Genomic DNA, 21,922 nt, shown 5'->3' with positions numbered 1-21,922 from the left:
TCCAAGGAGACAGAATCTCAACCCAGAATCTTAAGAGTGACTCAGTGGGACGCTTTGATATCATCAAGTACAATCCTTACGCTTTCAAAACGCATGCTTTTGAAACTTAATATCCTTTCAGAAAGAACCTGGTCATAGTCATAGAGCCAGCTGGGCCTTTTCTTTCTTTCTTCCTTTTTCTTTCTTTATGTAAAAATTTTTATTGAACTATATATAGTTAGTTGACTAGCTAGGCCTTTTCATCCTCCACTTTAATTTCTTTGACCACTATGCCAAGTGATTCCCTCAATCTGCCAAGTACCTCTCATGCAGAAGAGGTTAGAAATAGCTCTGAAAAATATGTTTCAGTTAGAAGGTTTCATGGGTTTCAAGAGAACGCCTGAACCTTCCATTTTTCCTCAGGAAATACTGACTGATTACTAGACACATTGGCTTTCTCAGATATTCTTAAGCCAGGAGGATTTGAAATGTAAAGATGACATTAAAGGAACAAAAAAAAAACTTTCCTTCAACGCTACATTAACGTTTAAGCATTTTCCAGAAGGGTAGTTGGAAGAAACAGCTGTATTTAAACTGACGTCCATGAACTTCGTATTTCAAATGTGCAGGCAAAGATGTCAGAACACAGGCTTTCCTGTGACTTCCGCAGTCTACAGACAGCAAGCTCTGAAGTTAGAGGCACTGAAGCAGTGCACAGGGTGTGAGGCTCCCGCCTCCCCCCTCTCCCCAAACAAACAAGCTATTTCTATCACTTCCAGATGGCTCCACCATCACTATGTAAACATAAGGGAGGAAAATTCACCAGAAATGATGCTAAAAATAAGAAGTCTGGACTTTCCTCAAACTTTTAGTACCTCCTGAAAAAGAACTGTAGTCCAGGCACTGGAAACAAGCGATTCCTTCCCTTCCGTTAATTTTAGTGTTACTTAATAGCACTTATTCTCTATTAATCGACACTTTTTTTTTTTTTTTGCAAATAGAAGTTGTGAAATGAACAAAAAGAAAAGTAAATCCTCCTGTGTTTGCAGCAATCCTACATGATAATGAATAGCTGGAGCACCGAACTATACTGATAGAAAGTTATCTTTTAAGGGGAGTGTCATTTCAGCAGTGATCACAAAGTTTCTGCAATTTATAAAATAACTTCTTTGGGAAAGAAAAAATTAAAAGGCAAGAAATCCTCAAAGAGTGCATTCTCTTGTTTTTCCCTATATGCTTTCTTATAATATAAATAAAATTCAGTTCTACCACGTTCCTGCCATCAGCAGTGCCCATCCCATGCAACCATGCAACCTCCTCGACTACATGGTCGCTGTCATGGAATGATCTTTATCTTTTTCTAATCCAGAACATAGCCCCAACCTCCAGTCTCTTGTACCTATAACTGACAAGACTTTTACAAAATACAAATAAGACCATGTCTCTTCCTGCTTAAAATCTTTCATTGTCCACAAAACGAATGTAGAGCAGATTCTTTAGCAAGGCATCTATGATCTGACTCTGCCTACTGAGACAGACTTTCACTCTCCACTCTCTTCTTCCCCCCCCTCTCTCTTCTTGTCTTGGTAGTAAGGTCCTACCTTTTGTTCTGGCCACACCCTATGCCATGTGGGATCTTAGTTCCTGAACCAGGGATCAAACCCGCACCTCCTGCAATGAAAGCATGGTGTCTTAGCCACTGGACTGTCAGGGAAGTCCCCAGATCTTACCCATTCTTTTAAGGTCAGATTAAAATTTAATACTTCTTGACCCCTACCCTCAGCCCCTGAAGAATGAGTCTCTCAGTCCCTCTTCTGAGACCCTGCTGTCCCCAGACAGCATGGACTAGTTCTGTTATATCCATCTCTATCAGTGTTTCTCTCACAATAATGGCAAGCTCTTTGAAGGCAAAGAGTATGTGTTTTTCACCTCGTGCCCTCAGGACCCCAGCACAGGGCCTGGGATCTAGCAAGTGTGTGGTCAGTATCTATTAGATAAACAAAGAGAAGAATAAGTGAATGGGAAAAGAGATCAACTCTGGATTATCAGGAGGGTGAGAGGCAGTGATACTGTCTCCCCCACCCACCCCCCACCGCCACCACCCAACAGAGCAACTCTGCCTTCTCCATCTGAGCTTCCGTCTTTCCTGCAGCTCATAAGGTCCCGTTTGTCTGCTCTCTTGGCTGCTTCGCATCCCCACGTTGACAGGGCAATCAGCCAGTTCTGAGTGTGATGGGATTAGGAAGGAGAAAGGGAAGGGTGGTGATTTCCCGAGTATTTTGCCAAGCTCTGTTCCGACACTCCTTAACAGTTCCTTGGCATTTCCATTCTAAGATGGCACCCTGAGCACGAGGTATAACCCTTCCCCTTCCTGCCCCAGATGCTCTGAAATAATGAAAAGAGTTTAATAAGATTCCAGAATTGGGCAAGAAAAGGAGAGGTAGAAAACTCTGGTAGGACAGGACTGAAGAAGGAAACCTCTGCCAAAATGGCTTCTCAAATATGAAGGACATGGGTTTCCCTGGTTGTCCAGTGGTTAAGCATCAGCCCTGCAATGCAGGGGACACCGGTTTGATCCTTGGTCCAAGAAGATCCCACATGCCCAGTGGTGACTAAGCCTGCGGCTTGCTGAAGCCTGGGAGCTGCAACTACTGAGCCCGAATGCCTAGAGTCTATGCTCCACAATAAGGGAAGCCACTACAATGAGAAACCTACACGCTACAACTAGAGTAGCCCCCACTTGTCACAGCTAGAGAAAGCCCATGAGCTGCAATGAAGACCCAGCACAGTCAAATAAATTTTTAAAAAGATGAAAGACATGAGGGGAGTGGACACCAGGAGCAGGAGAGTGGCTCCTGGCACCCCACCAGGGGAATGTTGGGCTCTTGCAAGAGAAACAACTAAGCCAGCGCCAGGTCTCACCCCGTCCTTGAGCAACCAGGTTAGGAGTGGCTGTGGGTCTGAGAAATGCAGCGGAGTCCACAGGGCTGACAACACACAGGCAGATCAGGAACTCATGGGCCCGGAAGATCAGCCACCAGCACAGCCGCTCTCGTGGCTCCGCCAGCTCCAGCCCCACCTCACCTGAGAAGCACTGTCTGCAGCACATGTAGCCAAGTGGCATATCCTGCCTACGCCCTCGTGAGCAGGGGGCAGTAAGACAGCATCTCTGATCAGGCTGACAGAGAACCTCACAGACAAAATGAGCATTCTGCTAGACATCACCAAACATGTGAACACCAAGAAAGTCATTATACGCAACGAACTGAAGACCTCAGAGTGCAGAGAAACAGAGCAGGCAACTCAGAACTTTAGAACCTGTGTAATTTATGTTCCCTGAGAGGTTTAAGATGATACTATGCCCATGAAAAAAGAATTAACTAGATACCCTGAAGATTAAAGTTGGATTGTTGAAATAAAAACTCAACAGCTAGGCCAAATAACAGAATGGGCACCACTGAAGAACAAATTTAAAAAGGAAAGTTGAGTTGAGGAATTCAGCTTAACAGGACAAAAAGATATAAAGCATTAAAAAAAAAATAAAGGAGGGCCTGGTTTCAATCCCTGGTCAGGAAACTAGATCCCACATGCCGCATCTAAGAGCTCACATGCCACAGCTAAAGATCCCATGGGTCTCAATTAAAAGATTCTCATGCCATCACTAAGACCTGGAACAGCCAAATAAATTAGTAAATATATTTTTTAAAATTAAGGAACATACCAGCAGATCCAGAAGTTCCAATACTCATGTACAAGGGATTCCACAAAGAGAAAACATAGAGGACAGAGCACAAAGAGAAATAAAAGAGAACACTGTCTCAGAATTTAAGGAACTCAAGAGTCTTCAGATTAACCATATCATTAAGTACAAAGCAACATGAATGAAAGGAGATCTATGTCCTAGTAAAATTCCTAATTCTCCCATTGCCAAATCTCAAATGCTTCCAGAAGAAAATAAAAATGAAAAAAAAAAAAAAGATTATCTTACAAAGGAGTAAGAATGAGATGGCCTTCAGGTTTTTTCCAGGCAGCAGTGAATGCCAGATGATAGACTGCCTTTGTCTATCCTACAATAGCCATGAGGTGAAAGCAACTTAGCCATCCAACAACAAATGAATGAACAAACAAAATGTAGTTTCTATGTACAATGAAGTACTCAGCCTTAAAAAGGAACAAAATTCTGATAAATGATACAACACAGATAAATCTGAAAACATGCTAACTGAAATAAGCTGGACACAAATTGTTCTGAGTCCACCTACATGAGGTACCCAGAAGAGGCAAATTCACAGACAGAAAATTGACCAGAGGTAACCAGAGGTGACCAGAGGTGGGGAAGAAGAGGTAACAAGTGCTATTATTTAATGCATACAGAGCTTCTATCTGGGGTAATCAAAAACTTTAAGTAAGAAATGGTTGTTTGATAATGTGAATGTGTACTTGCATGCTCAATTGCTTCAGTCATGTCCAATTCTTTGTGACCCTAGGGACTGTAGCCTGCCAAGCTCCTCTGTCCATGGGATTCTCCAGGCAAGAATACTGGATGGGTTGCCATGCCCTCCTCCAGGGAATCTTCCCGACCCAAGGATCGAACATGCATCTCCTGCACTGCAGATTAGATTCTTTACCACTGAGCTACTGGGGAAGCCTGAATGTATACTTAATGCTATGAAATTGTACAGTGAAAAATAATTAAAATGGTAAATTTTAATGCAATGTATATTTCAATACAATTTTTAAAGAGATAAAGTAGGTACCTTGAATAAACCAATTACTATTGAAGAGACTGAAAGGATAAGGATCTGGATTGAAAACAGATGACACACCTAGATGGTTTCTGCAGGCAAGATCTGGGACTTCCCTGATGGTCCAGTGGTTAAGAATCTGCAGAGCAATGCAGGAGATGCAGGTTTGATCCCTGGTTGGGGAACTAAGATCTCACATGCCGAGGGGAAACTTACTGAAGCCCGAGCACTGCAAGAAAAGATCCTGTATGATGCAACTAAGACCAGACACAGTCAAATAAAATAAATAAATATAAAAAAAAATCTGCCAGATCTCACAAAGGATTAGTATCCAGAACACATAGAGAATTCCTACAGATTAATAAGGAAGGGATAAGGTGGCTTAGACAGTAAAGAATCCGCCTGCAATGCAGGAGACCTGGGTTTGATCCCTGGGCTGGGAAGATCCCCTGAAGGAGGGCATGGCAACACATTCCAGTATTCTTGCCTGGAGAATGCCATGGACAGAGGAGCCTGGCAGGCAACAGTCCATGGGGTCACAAAGAGTCAGACACAACTAAGCGACTAAGCACAGCACACAAGTAACTCAATAGACAAACGGGCAAAGGATACACACTGGCATCTCACAGAGGAAATGCAAATAACTAATAGTCAAATGAAAAGCAAACTAATCTCACTAGTTGCCAGAAAAATGAAAATGAAAGAATTAGGTACCATTTTTTATCTATCAGATAAATGAAAAGGAAAATTAACCAAATCAAGTGTTGTTGAAGATATGGTGAAATGGGTACTCACACACTGTTCAGATGGTCCTATAAATAAATTTAGCCACTTTGGAGGGCAAAGGAACAGCAGTTATTAAAATTTTAAATGCACGTGACCTATTACCCAGAATTTCTCATAGAAAAATTGCAGATGTGCAAGAACGAGTGTATTTTTCAAACCAGAAACAAATGGTCTAGTGATATGAAAATGGTTAAATAATCTGTGGTATGTTATACTACAGAACTCTATGCATCAATTCAAGAGAATGAGTTAGGTTTGTATACACTAATGTGGTAAAACCTCTAAAATACACTCTTAAGTTAAAAACAAAAAGAAAGTTTCATACCATATGAAGCATATGGTATGAGATCATTTATTTAAAACAAAACAAAGCAAAATAAACCCACAATCTAAAACTAAAGATTTATTTAAATGCACAGAAAAAAAAATCTAGAGGATGAGAATTAAACTGATAATAGTAACTATCTCTATGGGTAGTAGTGGGATGTCAGGTATCGCTAAAGAGGACTTAAGTTTCATCTGTATATTGACTTTTTTTTAAAATAAAGAAAATGTACGTGTGTACTACTTATATAATTAAAAATAAAGACACTTAGGGAAAAAAAAAAGGCCTGTAGTCATTAGGTCTTATCAGAAGGCAGAGTTGAAAAGGATGGTTCCTGCTGAGTACAGGCCTCTCTGTTTCATCTTTGTAGCAAAAAAAGGGTTAGGATCCATCAATCATGACTGTCTCCATATTAGTATCATTCCTGCTGCTACTTTTAACAGGCAAGGCATTAAATTCCCCACTCTCTCTTTAAGCATCTGCCTTTCTTTATACTGGCTCTAAATCTGGGGTCAAAACTCAACAGAATAGGAAGGAAAGAACAAATCTAAAGAGGTTAAGTCATCATTTTGTTACATCTGAAGTTCAAGGGCAGGCTGTATTTGCAAAAACTGCCACAGCAGTCTCTCCTTGCACGCGCTTTGTATACCAGTGTGACTGTGACACTCCTCCCATTGGGGGTGGGGGCGGCCATGTTCCTTCCTCTTGAATTCTGAAGGCCAGGTGACCACAGAAGTGACTTTATGTGACTTCTAAGACCTGGTTCTTAGAGCATCTTGGGGGTGCTCATTCCTGGGCCCCAGCACCACCTCACCTGGGGGAAGCTCAAGCGGCTGGGAGGACCACCCAGCTAAGGTCCCAGCCGACAGCAAGCACCAATCTGCCCTCATGAGAGTAAATCAGTGGATCCTCCAGCCCCTCCTGGAGCCACCCTGGCTGATGCTGCATGGAGCAGAGATGAGCTGTCCTTGCTGGGCCAGGCTAGATTGCATGAGCGAAACAACTGTTCTCGTCAGCCACTGAGTCCTGGATTGTGTTGATTATTTACAAGGAAACAACAAGAAGGGTTTCCCTAACAAACGGAGCCCTGGGCAGCTAAGAGATGTCAGCAGCCACTCCCATGAGACAGGCCAGCAACTACCCGACACAGGGAGCCTTAAATGACATGGTTAGGAGCTGGTAGGGAAGACATAGAGGGAACATCTACATCAGAGAGAGGCAGGTCAGGTGACCTCTGAGTCTCCTCCCACAGTGAGATTCCACATTGTACTTTCTGAGCTGAGCACTCAAGTACCTCGTAGCACCATCTTTTCTTAAAAGGGAAGATCATTTTCTCCGAGATTTTACCTTTCAGAAAGCTGCCGAATCTGTGGAATGCCCATATATTTGTGGAAGTGCTCCAGAACATTCATTACGCCCTGAAGAAGATTAGCAACTTCTCCGTACTGCCTTCGCCTGGTCATGGCTCTGCAACGAAACAGGAAGTTGAGGGTTCTAGAAAAACACTAAGGACACAAGATACGATATAGACCAACCTAGTCTGGGCTCTAAAGCAGACAGCAACTCAACTTATAATAATAAGCATTCCTGAGCACTGAACATATACAGTCCTATGCACTGGGGGAGGAGGAAAAAACAGCACCAAGTTCAAATCCATAAAGGGACATGAGTAAGACAGGGAGAGTGACAAGGACATTTAAGTAGTACCAAGTAGGATGAATGCAGCTCTAAACAGAAGTCCAAGTTGTGTGCTCTGGGAGGTACAAGACTGTGTGAGTGATGAAGTCTCACTGGGTTGGGGGAGGGGAATCTGGGAAGACTATGGATTTGGGATTTGGGTTGGGTATTACAGAAGAGCTGGCTTTTGACAGAGAACAGGGGCAAGGATGTTATTACTTGACGGTTATGGCATTTGAGCAAACCAAACACATCTTCCCAGGATACAATGAAGAGCATTTATATGCACTTACACATTAACTCAAATCTGTAGATTTTAAGCCAAGATTAAGCAACTCTGTGAATGTTTAGGTATGTTTAGTTTCCCTACTGCTAAAGCTAATGAAGCTTAAATAAAAGGATGCTGATAAAATCAACAGTTACAGCAAGGAAGGAACAAACTATCAGATCTAAAGTTTTCATTAAGGTTGGGTTTTTTAATTAAATGTATAATTTATGACTTCCCTTATGAAGCACTTAGAGAGATTGGATCAAGTTCAAGCCAAGGAGCTATGTGGCTACTGCCTCCTGGTCTGCTGGTTTGGTAGAAAGCACGGAGCACCAGGAGGAAGGGACGAGGACACTGCTGTTCCAGTCACTAGGAGAACAGTCCAGGGATTGCTGAAGCCCGTGCAACATCAGGGAGAGACCAGGAAGAGCCTGCACCCTACTCACCCAGACTTTGGATACTGTGTCTGTATTCTTAGGAAGGTGCTCTTTCTCTGCCCACCCGTGAGATTATGCTGAGGTTGGGACTAGGGGAATTCTTAGCCTGGGAGAGACCACAGCAGCAAACAAGAAGGTCAGAATCTTGGTAAAGGAGGCCTTTTGGGGCTGTTTCCTTGTGGTCAGTAACCAGCTCCTCCTTTTAATATTGCTACTTATGTTCTCAAAGTACCATTCCCTACAGATGCTTTGCAAGCCAAATGGGAAGCTTCGGTCTTTGAACAACTAGGTTGAAAAAAAGTAAAGTGGGCTGAATGATCAGTCAATGATCTGTTTCCATTAGGCACCTTCAATGCCAGTGAAATTCAGCCCAAGACCAGTAGGAAAACTTGCCGAGGCAGAGGTTGGGGTGTGTGACTACACACCCCCATGTCTCCTGTCAACCTCCAAGGTAGAGATCTATCACAAGGAAATGACCCGAGTTCTTGCAGTCATTCTCCACAAGCGTTCCAGGTCCCCTTAGTCACCTCAAAGTCTCAGGTGTTTGTTAGATGTTGAGCACCTGAGTGTACAAAACAAAAGCGGTGTCTCAACAGCTGAGACCGATTTGTAGGAAGTGAGACAGAGTGGGGAGACTCTCCTGGCTGAGAAGTAAATAAACCTACAATGCCGTTTCCTCTGTGACTCATTCATTTCCCGTGGACCTGGGACAGACCGCCTACGTGCTTACTCGAGGGAATCCACGCCACCCGCCAGCATGTGCAGGTGGTTCAGCGTTGTGATCGAGGTGGTCAGGTGGCGTTTGGCATGATCTAACTGCTTAATGTCGCGGGTGATTTCCTTCACCTAAATAGTGCAAAACCACAGGAGAAAAAGAGGGCTGGTTAAGATGGATGTCAACCCGTCTGGAAGTGGCCTCACAAGAAAATAATGCAAACAAAATAAGGACAAACACACCTCGAGTTAGCCCTTGGAGAAAACACAGGTGTTTTCCCAATGCAGACCCAAAATAATTTCCAATCAGCCCGTTTACATTTAATTTGGCATTTCTTCAGCAGACTTTACCCTGGGCTACAAAATACTCAGTTGTGAGAATGAAATGAACTTTATTCTTCACCCCAAATAGTGTGATCCTAATAGTAACTGAGTGTGGGGCACACGGGGTCTGATAGCTGAGGACAGTTGATCTCCTTCTGCACAAGGTCAGGAAAGTACGCTGCCACAAGGACATCACCTTCTGGCAACGGGGCGACTAGGTGTGGTACAAAATGGATAGTGTGAGTTGGCTAATTCTATTGAGATGTTCTTTATTCATGGAACTAGGGTTCATTGTCCAGTCTCCACAAAGAAAAATTTCTTCTCAAATCTCAAGAGGACTAAAATGTAACCCATGCAAAATAAGCTTAACATAGTGAGAGGAGAGTCTTCAGGGAGGCAGAAGGCAACTGAGGGAGTAAAATGCCAACAGTGTTGATGGTGGTGGTGGTATGGAGCGGAATCCCAAGAGAAAGAAACACTGTAGCTGGGAATGTTAGTACTGGGTTGGCCAAAAAGCTTATTCGCTTTCCCACAAGACTGTCTAGAAAAAGCTGAATGAAATTTTTGGCCAACATAATGTATTTCAGTCACTAGAAAAGTACATTCAGTAGTGAGATGGGAACAATTCTCCAACTTTATTAACACTTAGGCGGATTTCTCCACTAAACTGTCCAAGTCCATGCTGACCAAGAAATTTTCTGAAAAGTAATTTGGTTTCCCAGGTTCTTTGACACCTGGAGGAAAAGATAGCAGGCATAAACATTCTAGTTGCTAGAAAGATAGATCTCCCATTAAAAGTGAAAAAGCCCAGTGAGTTAAGATCATGTGACCTGATTTTTTAGTTTGATCACCCTTGGTGAAGCTATAAAGTAAAGGTTCATGACCTGAATAGCTCAGTTTCACACTCACAATCCTGAAAAGCTGACTGGATCTTAGCAGGAAAAGGTCTCTTTCCAGGGACCTGCCCCATCAAGTCTGCTCTCTATACGACCCTCAGGCTACCAAAATATCTCTATTTCTATTGCGGGGTGGGCGGGGCGAGCTAAAAAATCTATCATGTGTTTACTAAATAAGTAAGTTTGGGGGAAAAGAAGATCAAGAATAGATAGGAAATAGGAGTGTGGCCCTATAATTGGGTCCCTCCAACACTGAAATAAATCATCATTTTCCTTCCCTCCAAAAAAAAAACAAAAAACAAAAACAAAAACACCCCTGTGTTCCTTAGCTCTACTGCAAGCGTCAGGGGTCTTTAACTACTATGTTAAAAGTCAGCATAATCTGTGACTCTTCTCACCCCTGTGTCACTAACCAGTCATTAAATCCTGAACATTCTTCCTTTGCCTCATCTCAAGAATCTGTCCAGTTCCGCTCCTCCTCAGGCGCTCGCTGCTCCCAGTAGAGCAGGATCCTAAGTGGTCAATGAATCCCCACAATCTCATGACATATGCACGACTATCACCTCCACTTCACAGTGAAGAAACAGAGGTACCGAGAGGGTAAATATCAGTAACTTGTTTGAGGCCCACAGGGAGTCAGGAGAGAGGGTGGATCTGAAGGCAGGTGGTCTGATGTCAGAGGCTGTGCTGCTCACTAATGGTATCAAACTGACACCCCCCCCCCCATGCCCACCCTGCCCACGTTCCACATCCTGCCCAACCCTGCCGAACGGGCACTGACGAGAAGCGCAGGATCCTTTGGAGTGTGACCTCGGGTCTGTCCCCGAGTGGATTATAATAAGACATAGAGAGAAGTTTTTGAGGGTTTAGGAGTCTGTGTCGGAGAAGGCAATGGCACCCCACTCCAGTACTCTTGCCTGGAAAACCTCATGGACGGAGGAGCCTGGTAGGCTGCAGTCCATGGGGTCGCTAAGAGCCAGACATGGCTGAGCGACTTCACTTTCAGTTTTCACTTTCATGCACTGGAGAAGGAAATGGCAACCCACTCCAGTATTCTTGCCTGGAGAACCCCAGGGACAGGGGGGCCCGGTGAGCTGCCGTCTATGGGGTCGCACAGAGTCGGACACGACTGAAGTGACTTAGCAGCAGCAGCAGCAGCAGCAGGAGTCTGTGTGACCAAGACGAGTAGGAGGGAGAAAATGACAGTAATAATGGCTTTCATTCATTAAGCAACTAACACCAGCCCAGTACTATGCTCTGTGCTCCTCTGACAAATTCCTTTAGAGGTAGTTATTCTTCCTATTTAGAATGGAAAAACTGGTGGGCCCCTCGGTCGGCAGATGAACACATCCCTGGAGGGCACCACTGGTAGAGGGAGACCTTAAACCCCTCAGAGCGTCTCACCAGTGGGATGCAGCCTCCCCAGATCCAAGCCCAGTTTTCAAGTGGTATCACATGTACATCTGAACTGAGAAATGGGTGATGCGAACAAATGTTAGAGAGAGAAATCCAAAATGACTAGCAAACTATTTTGGGGACGGAGAAGAAAAGAACTTTCCCTCCTTAAAGAGAGGGCTGCAGATGCCGGCAGCAGGGAGGCTGAGTCACTGCGTGTCTCGTGGCTCCTCCTGCATGGGTGTGGCGTGTCCTCCCAGGGCTGGAGTTGGAGACATTGGGTGTGGTTGGTGGCAAGGGGGAAGAACAAATCTATTAACCAGTACACGACTGGATGACAAGTCAACTTCCTCTGCTGGTGCAAAAATGTCAGGAGGAAACCTCAACTCACCATTTGCTCTGATTTTTCTGCTTTGTCTTTGATATCTTTGATTTTTCCGAAGAGCTGCTGTATCGCTTTCTGGGCCTCTTCAAGTGCCTAGAATGAGAGGAATAAATGAAACACAAGGCAGCACTAGTCTCTACACTATGATCAAGGGCAGCCTCAGAAGAAAATGCCAGGAGTTCTCTTGCTTCGTTGCACTTGTGCCGACGATTTCACCTGAGTCCTGGGCAGCAGAGACAGAGGGAGTCCAGCATTTGGATACAGGCAGATAAACATTCAGGGTTCTTGCCAAGTTGAATCATAAAGTTTTAATTTAAAAACTAAACTATTTCCTTCCATCTCAGTGAACACTAAACATACTGATGACAATAAAGAAACAGGAATGCACATCTGTGTGTGTGCATGTGCACACATATGTGGTAACTTTCAAAAGCCTGCAGAGACACAGAGGTGGCTCTAAATTGAGGGTAGGAGATGCTCCAGATTTTGGAAGTTCCAGAAGATGAAGCCTTCAAAAAAAAAAAAAAAAAAAATCAGAGCTGTGCATGGGGACTCCAGAACTGTGGCCAACCTTAAAGACATTTCTAGATACCCCACTTAGAAATCAAAGAAGTTACAAAGGGACACAGAAAGCTAATGGTGAGCCAAATGTTTCCACTGAAATAAACCCCGACAAAGATGACACCCATGAAAAGCATTACAGCCCACAGCTGCAACCGTGGTAGTCTGGGAAGGAACATCTGGGAAGTGGAGAAGGTGCTCAGTTACACACTAGCAGAACACACATACTGGTGAAGGAGGCAGTGGCCTGAAGAACTCAAGTTTTAGTTCACCAAACACAGTTCATTTATTTTGGACTTAAGAGTGGTCTGTCTTAACGGGGCCTCCTGAGCCCTTTAGAAAAGTAAAAAGTCTGTGTGTGGCCATCTGTGCCTGCACGGGACAAATAGCCAGCCTCCCAGAGAAGAACACCCTGACAGAGGCAAGAGGACAGCAAAGCTGTGATGTAGGCAGGAGGACAAAAGCCCTGACAGATTTGAACCTTCGCCTTCAGCAGAAGCCAGATAGAGCTGCCTCTGGACTACGAACTAACACATTTTCCTTTTTGCTGAAAAATATCCTCAATAAGCAAACTTAAGGTGGCTTCCTAGGCAGGTAATTCCTCCCTGGCTGGAAGGAGGGACTGTGTCTCCCCGTCCTTCCCTGGCTTCCGGGAGGCTGCTTTTCTGATGCTGGGACTACTTCCTCCTTCTGGAATATCTCACCCAGTGTGGCTCAGCCCCGACAGAGGTCTCTTCTGACCTTCTTGAACCTCTGGGATCGGCAGGGGTTTCAGGCTGGGGACGAGGAATGCCAAGCTGCTGCGTGAGACTGTGTCTCAGCTTCCTTTGACCATTCGTTGCGAAGACTGAGGTGATGCTATTTGAATAAACAGCTGTTCGTACCACCTCCTGGGGCAGGCAGAGTGTGCATCTGCTCTGCTGGATCGCTGAACTTGTATCTACCAAGGCTGGGGAGCAAAGGAGCTTTTATACTGGTCATGTCTGCCATCTGGGCTAAGGTATTTTAATCATCAGACAGTTTGGTCTCAGAACAACAATTGGCATTGGTACCTGTAATTTGGGAAATGTTACCTGAAGAGGAGTAACCAGTCCAAATGGGTGATGGAATGGAACTGGGTCTCCCTGAGCAGCCCCTCAACCCCAACCCCTCCCAAAAGGATGCCTCACTCAGCAACTGTTTCCTCTCTGCTTCCCACCATCCTGCCTTCCTCACTCCCAGATTCAACACCCCCAAAACAGTTGTGGAGCAGTGAGAGATCCCTCCACGTTCCAGCCAGAAGGCAGGTGTCTGAGGCCTCCCTGTGCCATCATATACCAGCTGGACAACCTCTCTGGGGATCGGTTTCCTCATCTGCAAAGGGGTGACAAGGCAACCTACTTCCAGTGTTGTTGGGAGGATTCAAGGACATAACAGGTGTAAAAAACTGCACAGATACTAACTAGGTCTATTTCCAGGGCTTATGACCAGCCTGGGCAAATGTACGTTTGCACCTATGGATAGATACATCCATACATACCTACTATTCTTCCCTCTCACTCACCACCTCTAGGCCTGCCCACTGTCGGACAATTTCTATCCTCAGCCACGGCCCCTGTGAATCCATGCCCATCTACCGCACCTCCCCACCCCTCCTAGGAATTCCCTTCTTCATTTCTAATATTTACTTCCTCAAAACAAGGATACAAGATTCTGCTGAGCACTGTTAACTGCCATACTGCCCAACATTAGAGTTCCTAAGATGACGACAAACCAAAATAGTTCTAACAAAATTTAAATGTGAAAAAGTAATAAATGATCTGTTTTTGTGCCAGTGCCATACTATTTTGATTGCTGTTGCTTTGTAGTATAGTCTGAAGTCACAGAGCCTGATTCCTTCAATTTCATCTTTCTTTCTCAAGACTGCTTCGGCTTTTTGGGTCTTTTGTGTTTCCATATGAGAAAATTTATGGAAGATTAGGACCACCAAAATGAACACCAGGGAAGTCACTGATGACCTTGACAGGAACAGTTTCAGTGGAGTCAAGGGAACAGAAATGGACAGTGGTGTGACAAAGTGGAGGCAGTGTGTACGAGAGCAGGGACCAGCAAATGACACCTCAGGGTAAAATCTAGTCTGCCACACCTGTTTTTGTAAACAGTGTTGGCTTGGATCATACTAATCCCTTTCATTTAGGTTTTATGCTTCCCTGGTGGCTCAGAGGTTAAAGCGCCTGCCTGCAATGCGGGAGACCTGGGTTTGATCCCTGGGTCGGGAAGATTCCCTGGAGAAGGAAATGGCAACCCACTCCAGTATTCTTGCCTGGAGAATCCCATGGACGGAGGAGCCTGGTGGGCTACAGTCCATGGGGTTGCAAAGAGTCAGACACAACTGAGCAAATAACTTTCATTACTTTCACCTCTACTACAGCATCTAACCAAAGCTGGAGCACAGTTAGAACTTGACAAATATTTGCCAACAGATTATAAACCCCATGGGGTACTCCTCAGAAGAGCAGCAGTGCTGAGTTACTGCTCTGGATGAGCACAGCCCTCCCTAACTCCAGGCACCACTGTGAGCAGTGGTTCAAAACCACAGCATCCCACTTTCTGTAACTGTTATCTATTTGGCCAATGTAAAGTCTAAGGCCCCCAATGCTGCCAGAAGTGAGTAAATTCTCAACCTACTGGATCTTCTAAAAAATGTTTGGTCATTGCGTGAGAGAGCACTGCAGAGGCCCCTGCTGGCAAGTCCCCATCAAAAAAGACTCACTTTTTGTGGCACAGCATCAAATTGTACAGAATTGTGCATCCAATTCTGTGATCTTGTTGGTCATGTCATGGTCTAAGGATGCGCTGATGGTATTAAAGCCAAAGTGTTCTCTACCCAAATCCCCTAAGACACGTGACATTCAGTGAAAGGAAAGGCAAGAAGGGCTGCATGCTATGCTTCGATCTCAGGTCTGAAGAAGTTTCCACAATCCTTTCTCAGAGAAAGGGTTTCTGTCTCTATTCCTCTCTTCTTCTCCATCTGGCATCCTACCAGAACTGTCTCTGCTTAAGGTACCACTTTTTCAGCGAAGAAGTTAAGACTCACACCATCTTACATTTCACAGTCTTAAAGAAAGATAAACTGTCTGCCAGATTTTTTTTGTTTTCAGGATGGAATATTTTTGCTTGTTATAACAATGTACTGAAGTTGAGGAAATTTAGTATAATTCATTTTCCAGAGCCCAAAAGGTTCTTCTGAAGTATTCGCTCCATCAAGCAAGTCACCTACCCTAATATTTGATATCTAATAATCAATCACCCTAGAGGAGGAGTGTTTTGTAGTTGGAAATATCCTAAGACCTACAGAAGGTCAAGATTTTACTTTTAAATGACCCTAAAATGCTTTTATACCTAGCTAATGAGAAAATGTGCTGAAAGAATGATTCTGGCACTGCCCCTAGACACTCATTAAAATAAAATGTGGCTACTTTTCCATTCCGGGCTGTATGTGGATTAAAAACAGAACTAATCACCCAAAAATGTCTGCTTTCAATCCACCCTTAGCGGAGTTTCCGAATTGAGCACTGGAGCGTGGCTGCAACCTGCATCCAAGGATGCTATTAGGAAGCAGTGACTGTGGCTGTCCTCTTTACTGACTGAGATTCTGCAAATGGGAGATTCAAGGCGACCCACTGAGCTAGCCTAGACTCAGTGCTAGACTCAGAAGAATCAATTATGCTATCTCTGTATTTTTGTGCATTATTGACTGTAACCATTATTCTTAATTTTCCTTGCCTCCTGAAGAAGATGCTGAATGGTCTACCTAAGCCTTGCTAGGCCATGTGCATGAAAGATAAGCAGTGTGGAACCTGGCACAGACCTCATTGATTTCTTCTTTTTTCAACTCTCCCCCCACCCTACCCGTCCCCCAGAACTGTTGTCTGCCACCTGTGTAGACAGAGAGGATCTGAGCCAATGAAAATGCCTAGAGAAACTAACCTCCCCTCTGGCTCCTAGATGCATCAAATTTCACTCTCTGAGAGAATTATACTGCCTTTATCCTGTGAGTCCATGGGCAGCCCTTCAGAGATTGAAAACTGAGATCCCATTTGCTGCCACCACAGGAAGGAGGAAGAGGCTGCTCATTTTCAGAACTGATATGGCTTTAAGTTCTCTGAAAAAAAAGTAAGGGGCTAATGTTCAAAGTGACTGGAAAGAAAATGATATTTTCCCACTTACTCTGCTATCATTTCTGTTGTTCAACTTTTACATCTGCCAGTTCCCTTCCTATTGTTTGGAAAGACCACACACAGTATTAGTAAAAAGCAGGGAGTTCTTGAACCAGCAGACAGGGATTCAAATGCCAGTCTTGCCATTTACTGTGTGATTTCTGTCCAGCCACTCAACCCCAGCATCTAAGAGGCACAAACTCACCATCCCCAGAACAGGGACAGCAGTCCCAACCCAAAAGCTTGTCAGGAAGGAAAATGGCTTAGCAGTGAACACCTTGGATACTGTTTACTCAATACATTGCCTTCCTCCGGGGAGTTTTCCTCTATGTTAACAGAGTCGGCTGTCCCAGAAGTAGACCACGCCCAAGCTGGGCCACTTGGAACTTTTCTGTGATTTTCCAGAATGAATTGGGAAACAAAGTTCATCTCTCTCTGGTGGAGGCAGCCCCAGGATGTGAAATTAGGGTAGATGGTAGCTGGTCTCCAGGTAGAGACGATGAAGCTGACACCTGGAGAGACACCTAGAAAGATCCAGGGCCGTATTCGAGGGCCACCTTCCGTTATTTGAGAAGCCTGGCAGCAACACTATTCTTTCAGAGGCTGCTCAAAACAGGACACAGTTAGCCTTCCAGGGACTTCCCTGGTGGTCCAGTGGCTAGGACTCCACAATCCCCATGCAGGGGCCCTGGGTTTGATCCCTGGTCAGGGAAGTAGATCCCACATGCCACAACTAAGACCAGGAGCCAGTCAAATAAACAAATAAATAGGGCCTTCAAAGCAATCCTTTTACCTAAGCCAGTTTGAGCTGGGCTTTGTCTTTTGTCACCCAGAGGATCCTGGAGAAAGACTCAGTTCATAAATGGGACTCACTAATTGTAAGTAGTATTATTTCCTGGTTTCCCAGATGGAGTGTGACATTTCATATGAGACCATCCCTCTAAGAACAAAGGCTGATGACCCATATTTTAGAGCTTTGCAAGTTGGCTGGTTAAGTCCAACACCTGCAGGGCACCCAGAAGGGTGGCTCAAGGATCTGGGGGTGGTCTTGCTAAATCATGTTGCAAATGAGCTATTCTCCAGGGGAAGAAAACTTCAATCTCTTGCTCACCCCATCAATAAAAAGTGAGCGCCTGCCACCTATACTAAAGCTAGATACTGAGAGAAAAAGATTGCTAGATGGGGGACGTATCTTTAAAGAGCTTGTGAGGGATACATAAGAAATAGCAATAGAAATAACTAGAAGATGAGACCAACAGAAAGAGGTATAAATGCCAGAATCATTTGGGAAGCAAGGGATTCCACGAAAACATTGCAAAGGGCGACCGTATCTGATGAGGCCTCAACAGGGGGACCCTGACATCCACTAAAGGCAGCATCTAGGGGTGAGTGTCCTCAATTTATGGAATGGCTCTTCTTTTGACACTGTTGGCTGGCCTGGCACCGCTGAGAGCTGTTGCTATGGAAACAAAGCATCCCCAGCTGAAGGAGAGGTGCTTTAAAAAAGTCTCAGCAACAAAAATAATGCAGCCTGTGCCCCAGGACCGTGTCAAACAGGAGCAGAGGCTCCAGGAATCTCACTGCCATGGATGGCTGCATGAGGACAGCATCATGATCCTCTGAGGCCTCGAACACACCAGGCACTTCCAGGTCTGGCAGCCCTGGTCAAATGCCAGATGGGCACCCATCAGAGGCAAAGCACTAGATGCTAACACAAATTCTTCCACAGCCCATTCAGAAACCCTGGGTATAAAGGGGCTTTATTTAAAGCACAGATTTCTCTCCAAGTTTGGGAACCAAAAGAATGTAAAGGGCAGAAGGAGTAATTTTCACCTTATTTGTTAAAAGGCTCTGTTCCACCTAAGTTACTTTAATTTATGATTTCTGCAAACCACATCCCCAAAGATGTGAACCAAAGAGTTCATTTTTATTGTGTTTAGGAAACAAGCCAGAAGTTAAAGTCCTAAGACGGGGCTGGGACACAAACTCAGCAGTACCCAAACAAGACTAAACATTTACATTTTACAGTTCTGTGTATATCTGTTATCGCCCATAACTTAAAATCTGTTTGCCCTGAAATAGCGGGGTGTGGGGAATGTACTCAAGCACAGCTTCCTTTGATGAAATGTAACCCCTGAGGATGAGCACATTTAAACCAGCAACTCCAAATGCAACTGGAGAAGGAAAAGTTCAAACAAGAGTCTCAGCTGCTTTTGCTGAATAAAAGGTACAGAAATTCAATACTTAGAAGATGGGGCACATTTAAAGGAACAATCTGCTCAGGTTTAACAAAGGACTACTTCCTGCTAGGACTTCCCAACTGCTAAGTTAAATTCTAATCCTCCATATTTTACCATCACATCTAATTGTAGCCACTGAGTAACAAATGCTCATCTATACTATGGATCTTCATTCAGGTTTGGCGTCTAGATGTTCCTTCAGCTGATTTTTTTTATAGCTCCCTTCCTCCCAGGTGGCTCAGATGGTAAAGCATCTGCTTGCAATGCAGGAGTCCCAGGTTCAGTCCTTGGGTTGGGAAGATCTCCAGAGAAAGGCATGGCAACCCACTCCAGTATTCTTGCCTGGAGAACCCCATGGGCAGAGGAGCCTGGAGGCCTACAGTCCATGGGGTTGCAAAGAGCCAGACACGACTTAACGACGAACACGTCCATACTTTCTGTACCAAAGCCCTTTAGGCTACACTCCCCTCCTACCACCACCACCGCAGGTTTCATCTGGAAGACTGTTTCTTCCTGTTCCACTTCCCTCAGGATTAGATCCCCTGCGCTCAGGACCACAGGTGAGCGGTCAACACTCAGTTCTCCCTTCCTGCCTGCCCGGAGCTCTTCTCTTAGTCCAGCTTCTTCATGCTGAGAGGGGCCCAGATGGTTAACGAGGCCACAGTCACAGTCACTGTTTGGACTCCCCTGTGAACCAGTTAACTTTCCAGGTTCCACAGTGGAGAAAAAGTGGTTCCTGAATCTGTTTTTTTTTAATTTGTCACTGTTTAAAAAAAGAGAATTTGGTACACACCAGTATGACCAGATCAGAAGATCTGGACCCTGGGACTTCCCTGGTGGTCCAGTGGTTAAGAACCTGCTTTCCAATGCAAGGGATATGGGTTCTATCTCTGGCTGGGGAACTAAGACCCCACATGCTGTGGGCAACTAAGCCCTCGCGGCACAACTCCTGAGCCTGCACGCCACAACTAGAGAAGTCTGCGTGCTGCAACGAAGACTTGGCATAGCCAAAAACAGAAAATCTGAATCCCTTATTATTAATAGTGCACCCAGTGTGCTTTGGGGCAAGTCATAAAACAGATGTGAGCCTGTTCCTGCATCTGTAAAACAGGGAGAGTAAAATCTAGGTGGCCTAATGCACATCTTCGTGAGGACGAAGTAACTGATGCAACATTTTGCAGAATGTAAGATAAACATGTTTATTTGTTTAGGGGAGATTTTTTTTGCCACATGGCTTATGGGATCCTGACCAGGGATTGAACCCGGGCCCTGGCTATGAAAGCACCGAGTCCTAACCACTGGACCGCCAGGGAATTCCTCAAAATAAACAAGGTTATCTTGTAATAAAACATTAGCATTACAGATTAAGACAAAAAAGTCAAAATGTACCTTCTAAGCAACTCAAAATGTGCCTTCGCTTATAGTGAATCGATTGAGAACACACTAGGCTTCCACCCTCTTCCTTCTAAAGATCTGAATAACCACAGGGCTGACAAGTGTACTGCAACTGGACCACAAGATGCTGAGAAACCCAAATCTCCAAATATCAGAATCTCCAAGTAGTCAATGAAAAAGAAAGTGTAGCACCTGGCCTAGCATAAGTGATATTATCATATGAGTAACAGTTGGCTAGCTATCCCTACTGCTGTCATGTGACCAAGAACAAGAAAATTCAGAAATGTGACAAGAAGACAAGGGTCAGTAACTAGGTCAGAGATGGAATAAAGACTCCCTCAAATTACCTCTTGTTTTATAAAAGATGGCATTTCGACCATCAGATTTATCTATCAGTAAGATTCATGGGGTTGCAAAGAGTCGGACACGACTGAGCAACTGAACTGAACTGAACTGAAGTATATCTCTAGAAGCAACACCCTCCTCTGGTTGGGGGCTGTTATGAGAGTGACACTAATGTAGATTGCCCAACATGCAAATTCTAGGTGTCACGTAACACAGAGGTGAACATAGCATCTGCTCAGAGGGTCCACAACATAACGTGGAAACAATAACCAGAAATCCTGGCATGTGATCCAATGCTATATGAATTTTAGAGCTTTGACTTAGACAACTACAGAACACCAAACCAAAACAGACTAAAAAGGCATTATCTCTGGTTTTGCAAAACTAATCTCCTTCCAGAGACCTCAGAGTCCAAACTAGAGCAAAGGCAATTTTATAGCTATGTTACAGACTCCTGAAAACAGGGATTTATGAATGGAAATGTTGACAGAACCACCAAAGAACCGAATTCATGCTGCTCTAAATTCTGTATTTCCATGGATGAAAGAGCGGAGGGGGAAAAAGGAGGTCAAGTTCTTACACGAAGTAACAGTTTCAAATTCCCATTCATTGTTCAAACACACCTGGATGACTTCTGTCAGGGATCTAAAACCCAGAAATCTTCACCCTGTCAGCAGTTATACTACAATTTTTCTAACAGGCAAATAGACTAAGGATGGAATTTTCCTTCCATCACTAACAGCTAGCAGTCAAAAGTAAGAGTAACCTGGGTAATAGCCAGAGCAGCTACGGTTGTGATGAATGGCATTTTCCTCTTTAGATGTGGAGACTCTAGTTTAAACCTGTGACTGCCCTTAACATGGAAACAAGCAGATGGCAAAAGCTATGCTTGACCTTCTTTCTTGGCTCCTGAAGAGTGCCAATTTACATGGAGATGGCTCAGAAGAATAACAAACTTCAGTGTTCCTTCTTGGCAATACTATTTTCCTAAAACCATTTTCAATAATCATGTTGCACACAAGTGGGACTTGATGTATTTCTAAGGTCAGGAAGGAAATAGTCCAACTGTTGGACGTGCTAACTAAAAGAAATCATCCTGGTAGTTTTCTGTTTTGAAGAGGGCAGCAGCATTATTGTTAGGTACTGAACACAAAAACTTAAGCCTATAACTAATCTGAAACACACTGTCTATATGTATTAAATGAAAACAAAACAGCAACATATGCTTGTCAAGTGGAAACATATATTATT

The 21,922-nt window shown here is 44.3% G+C and overlaps 1 protein-coding gene across 2 annotated transcripts in view; it reads right to left on the bottom strand.

The window, feature by feature from the left end:
* Window positions 1-21,922, bottom strand: part of VPS53 (VPS53 subunit of GARP complex) — a 123,463-nt gene that overhangs the window by 83,079 nt on the left and 18,462 nt on the right. The window contains exons 5-7 of one of the 2 annotated variants that reach the window (XM_020915440.2): window positions 11,938-12,024; window positions 8,948-9,063; window positions 7,183-7,302 (exon numbers count right to left, since the gene is read on the bottom strand). In XM_020915440.2, the coding sequence (XP_020771099.1) occupies window positions 7,183-7,302; window positions 8,948-9,063; window positions 11,938-12,024 (323 nt within the window). Of the gene's footprint in view, window positions 1-7,182; window positions 7,303-8,947; window positions 9,064-11,937; window positions 12,025-21,922 lie in introns of those variants that run through there. The other variant, XM_070478814.1, reaches the window with a different exon arrangement.

Source organism: Odocoileus virginianus, chromosome 17 (assembly GCF_023699985.2).
Source record: "Odocoileus virginianus isolate 20LAN1187 ecotype Illinois chromosome 17, Ovbor_1.2, whole genome shotgun sequence".
Lineage (NCBI taxonomy): Eukaryota > Metazoa > Chordata > Mammalia > Artiodactyla > Cervidae > Odocoileus > Odocoileus virginianus.
The sequence above is the reverse complement of the archived record's forward strand: the minus strand, read 5'-3'. Positions and strand labels throughout refer to the sequence as shown.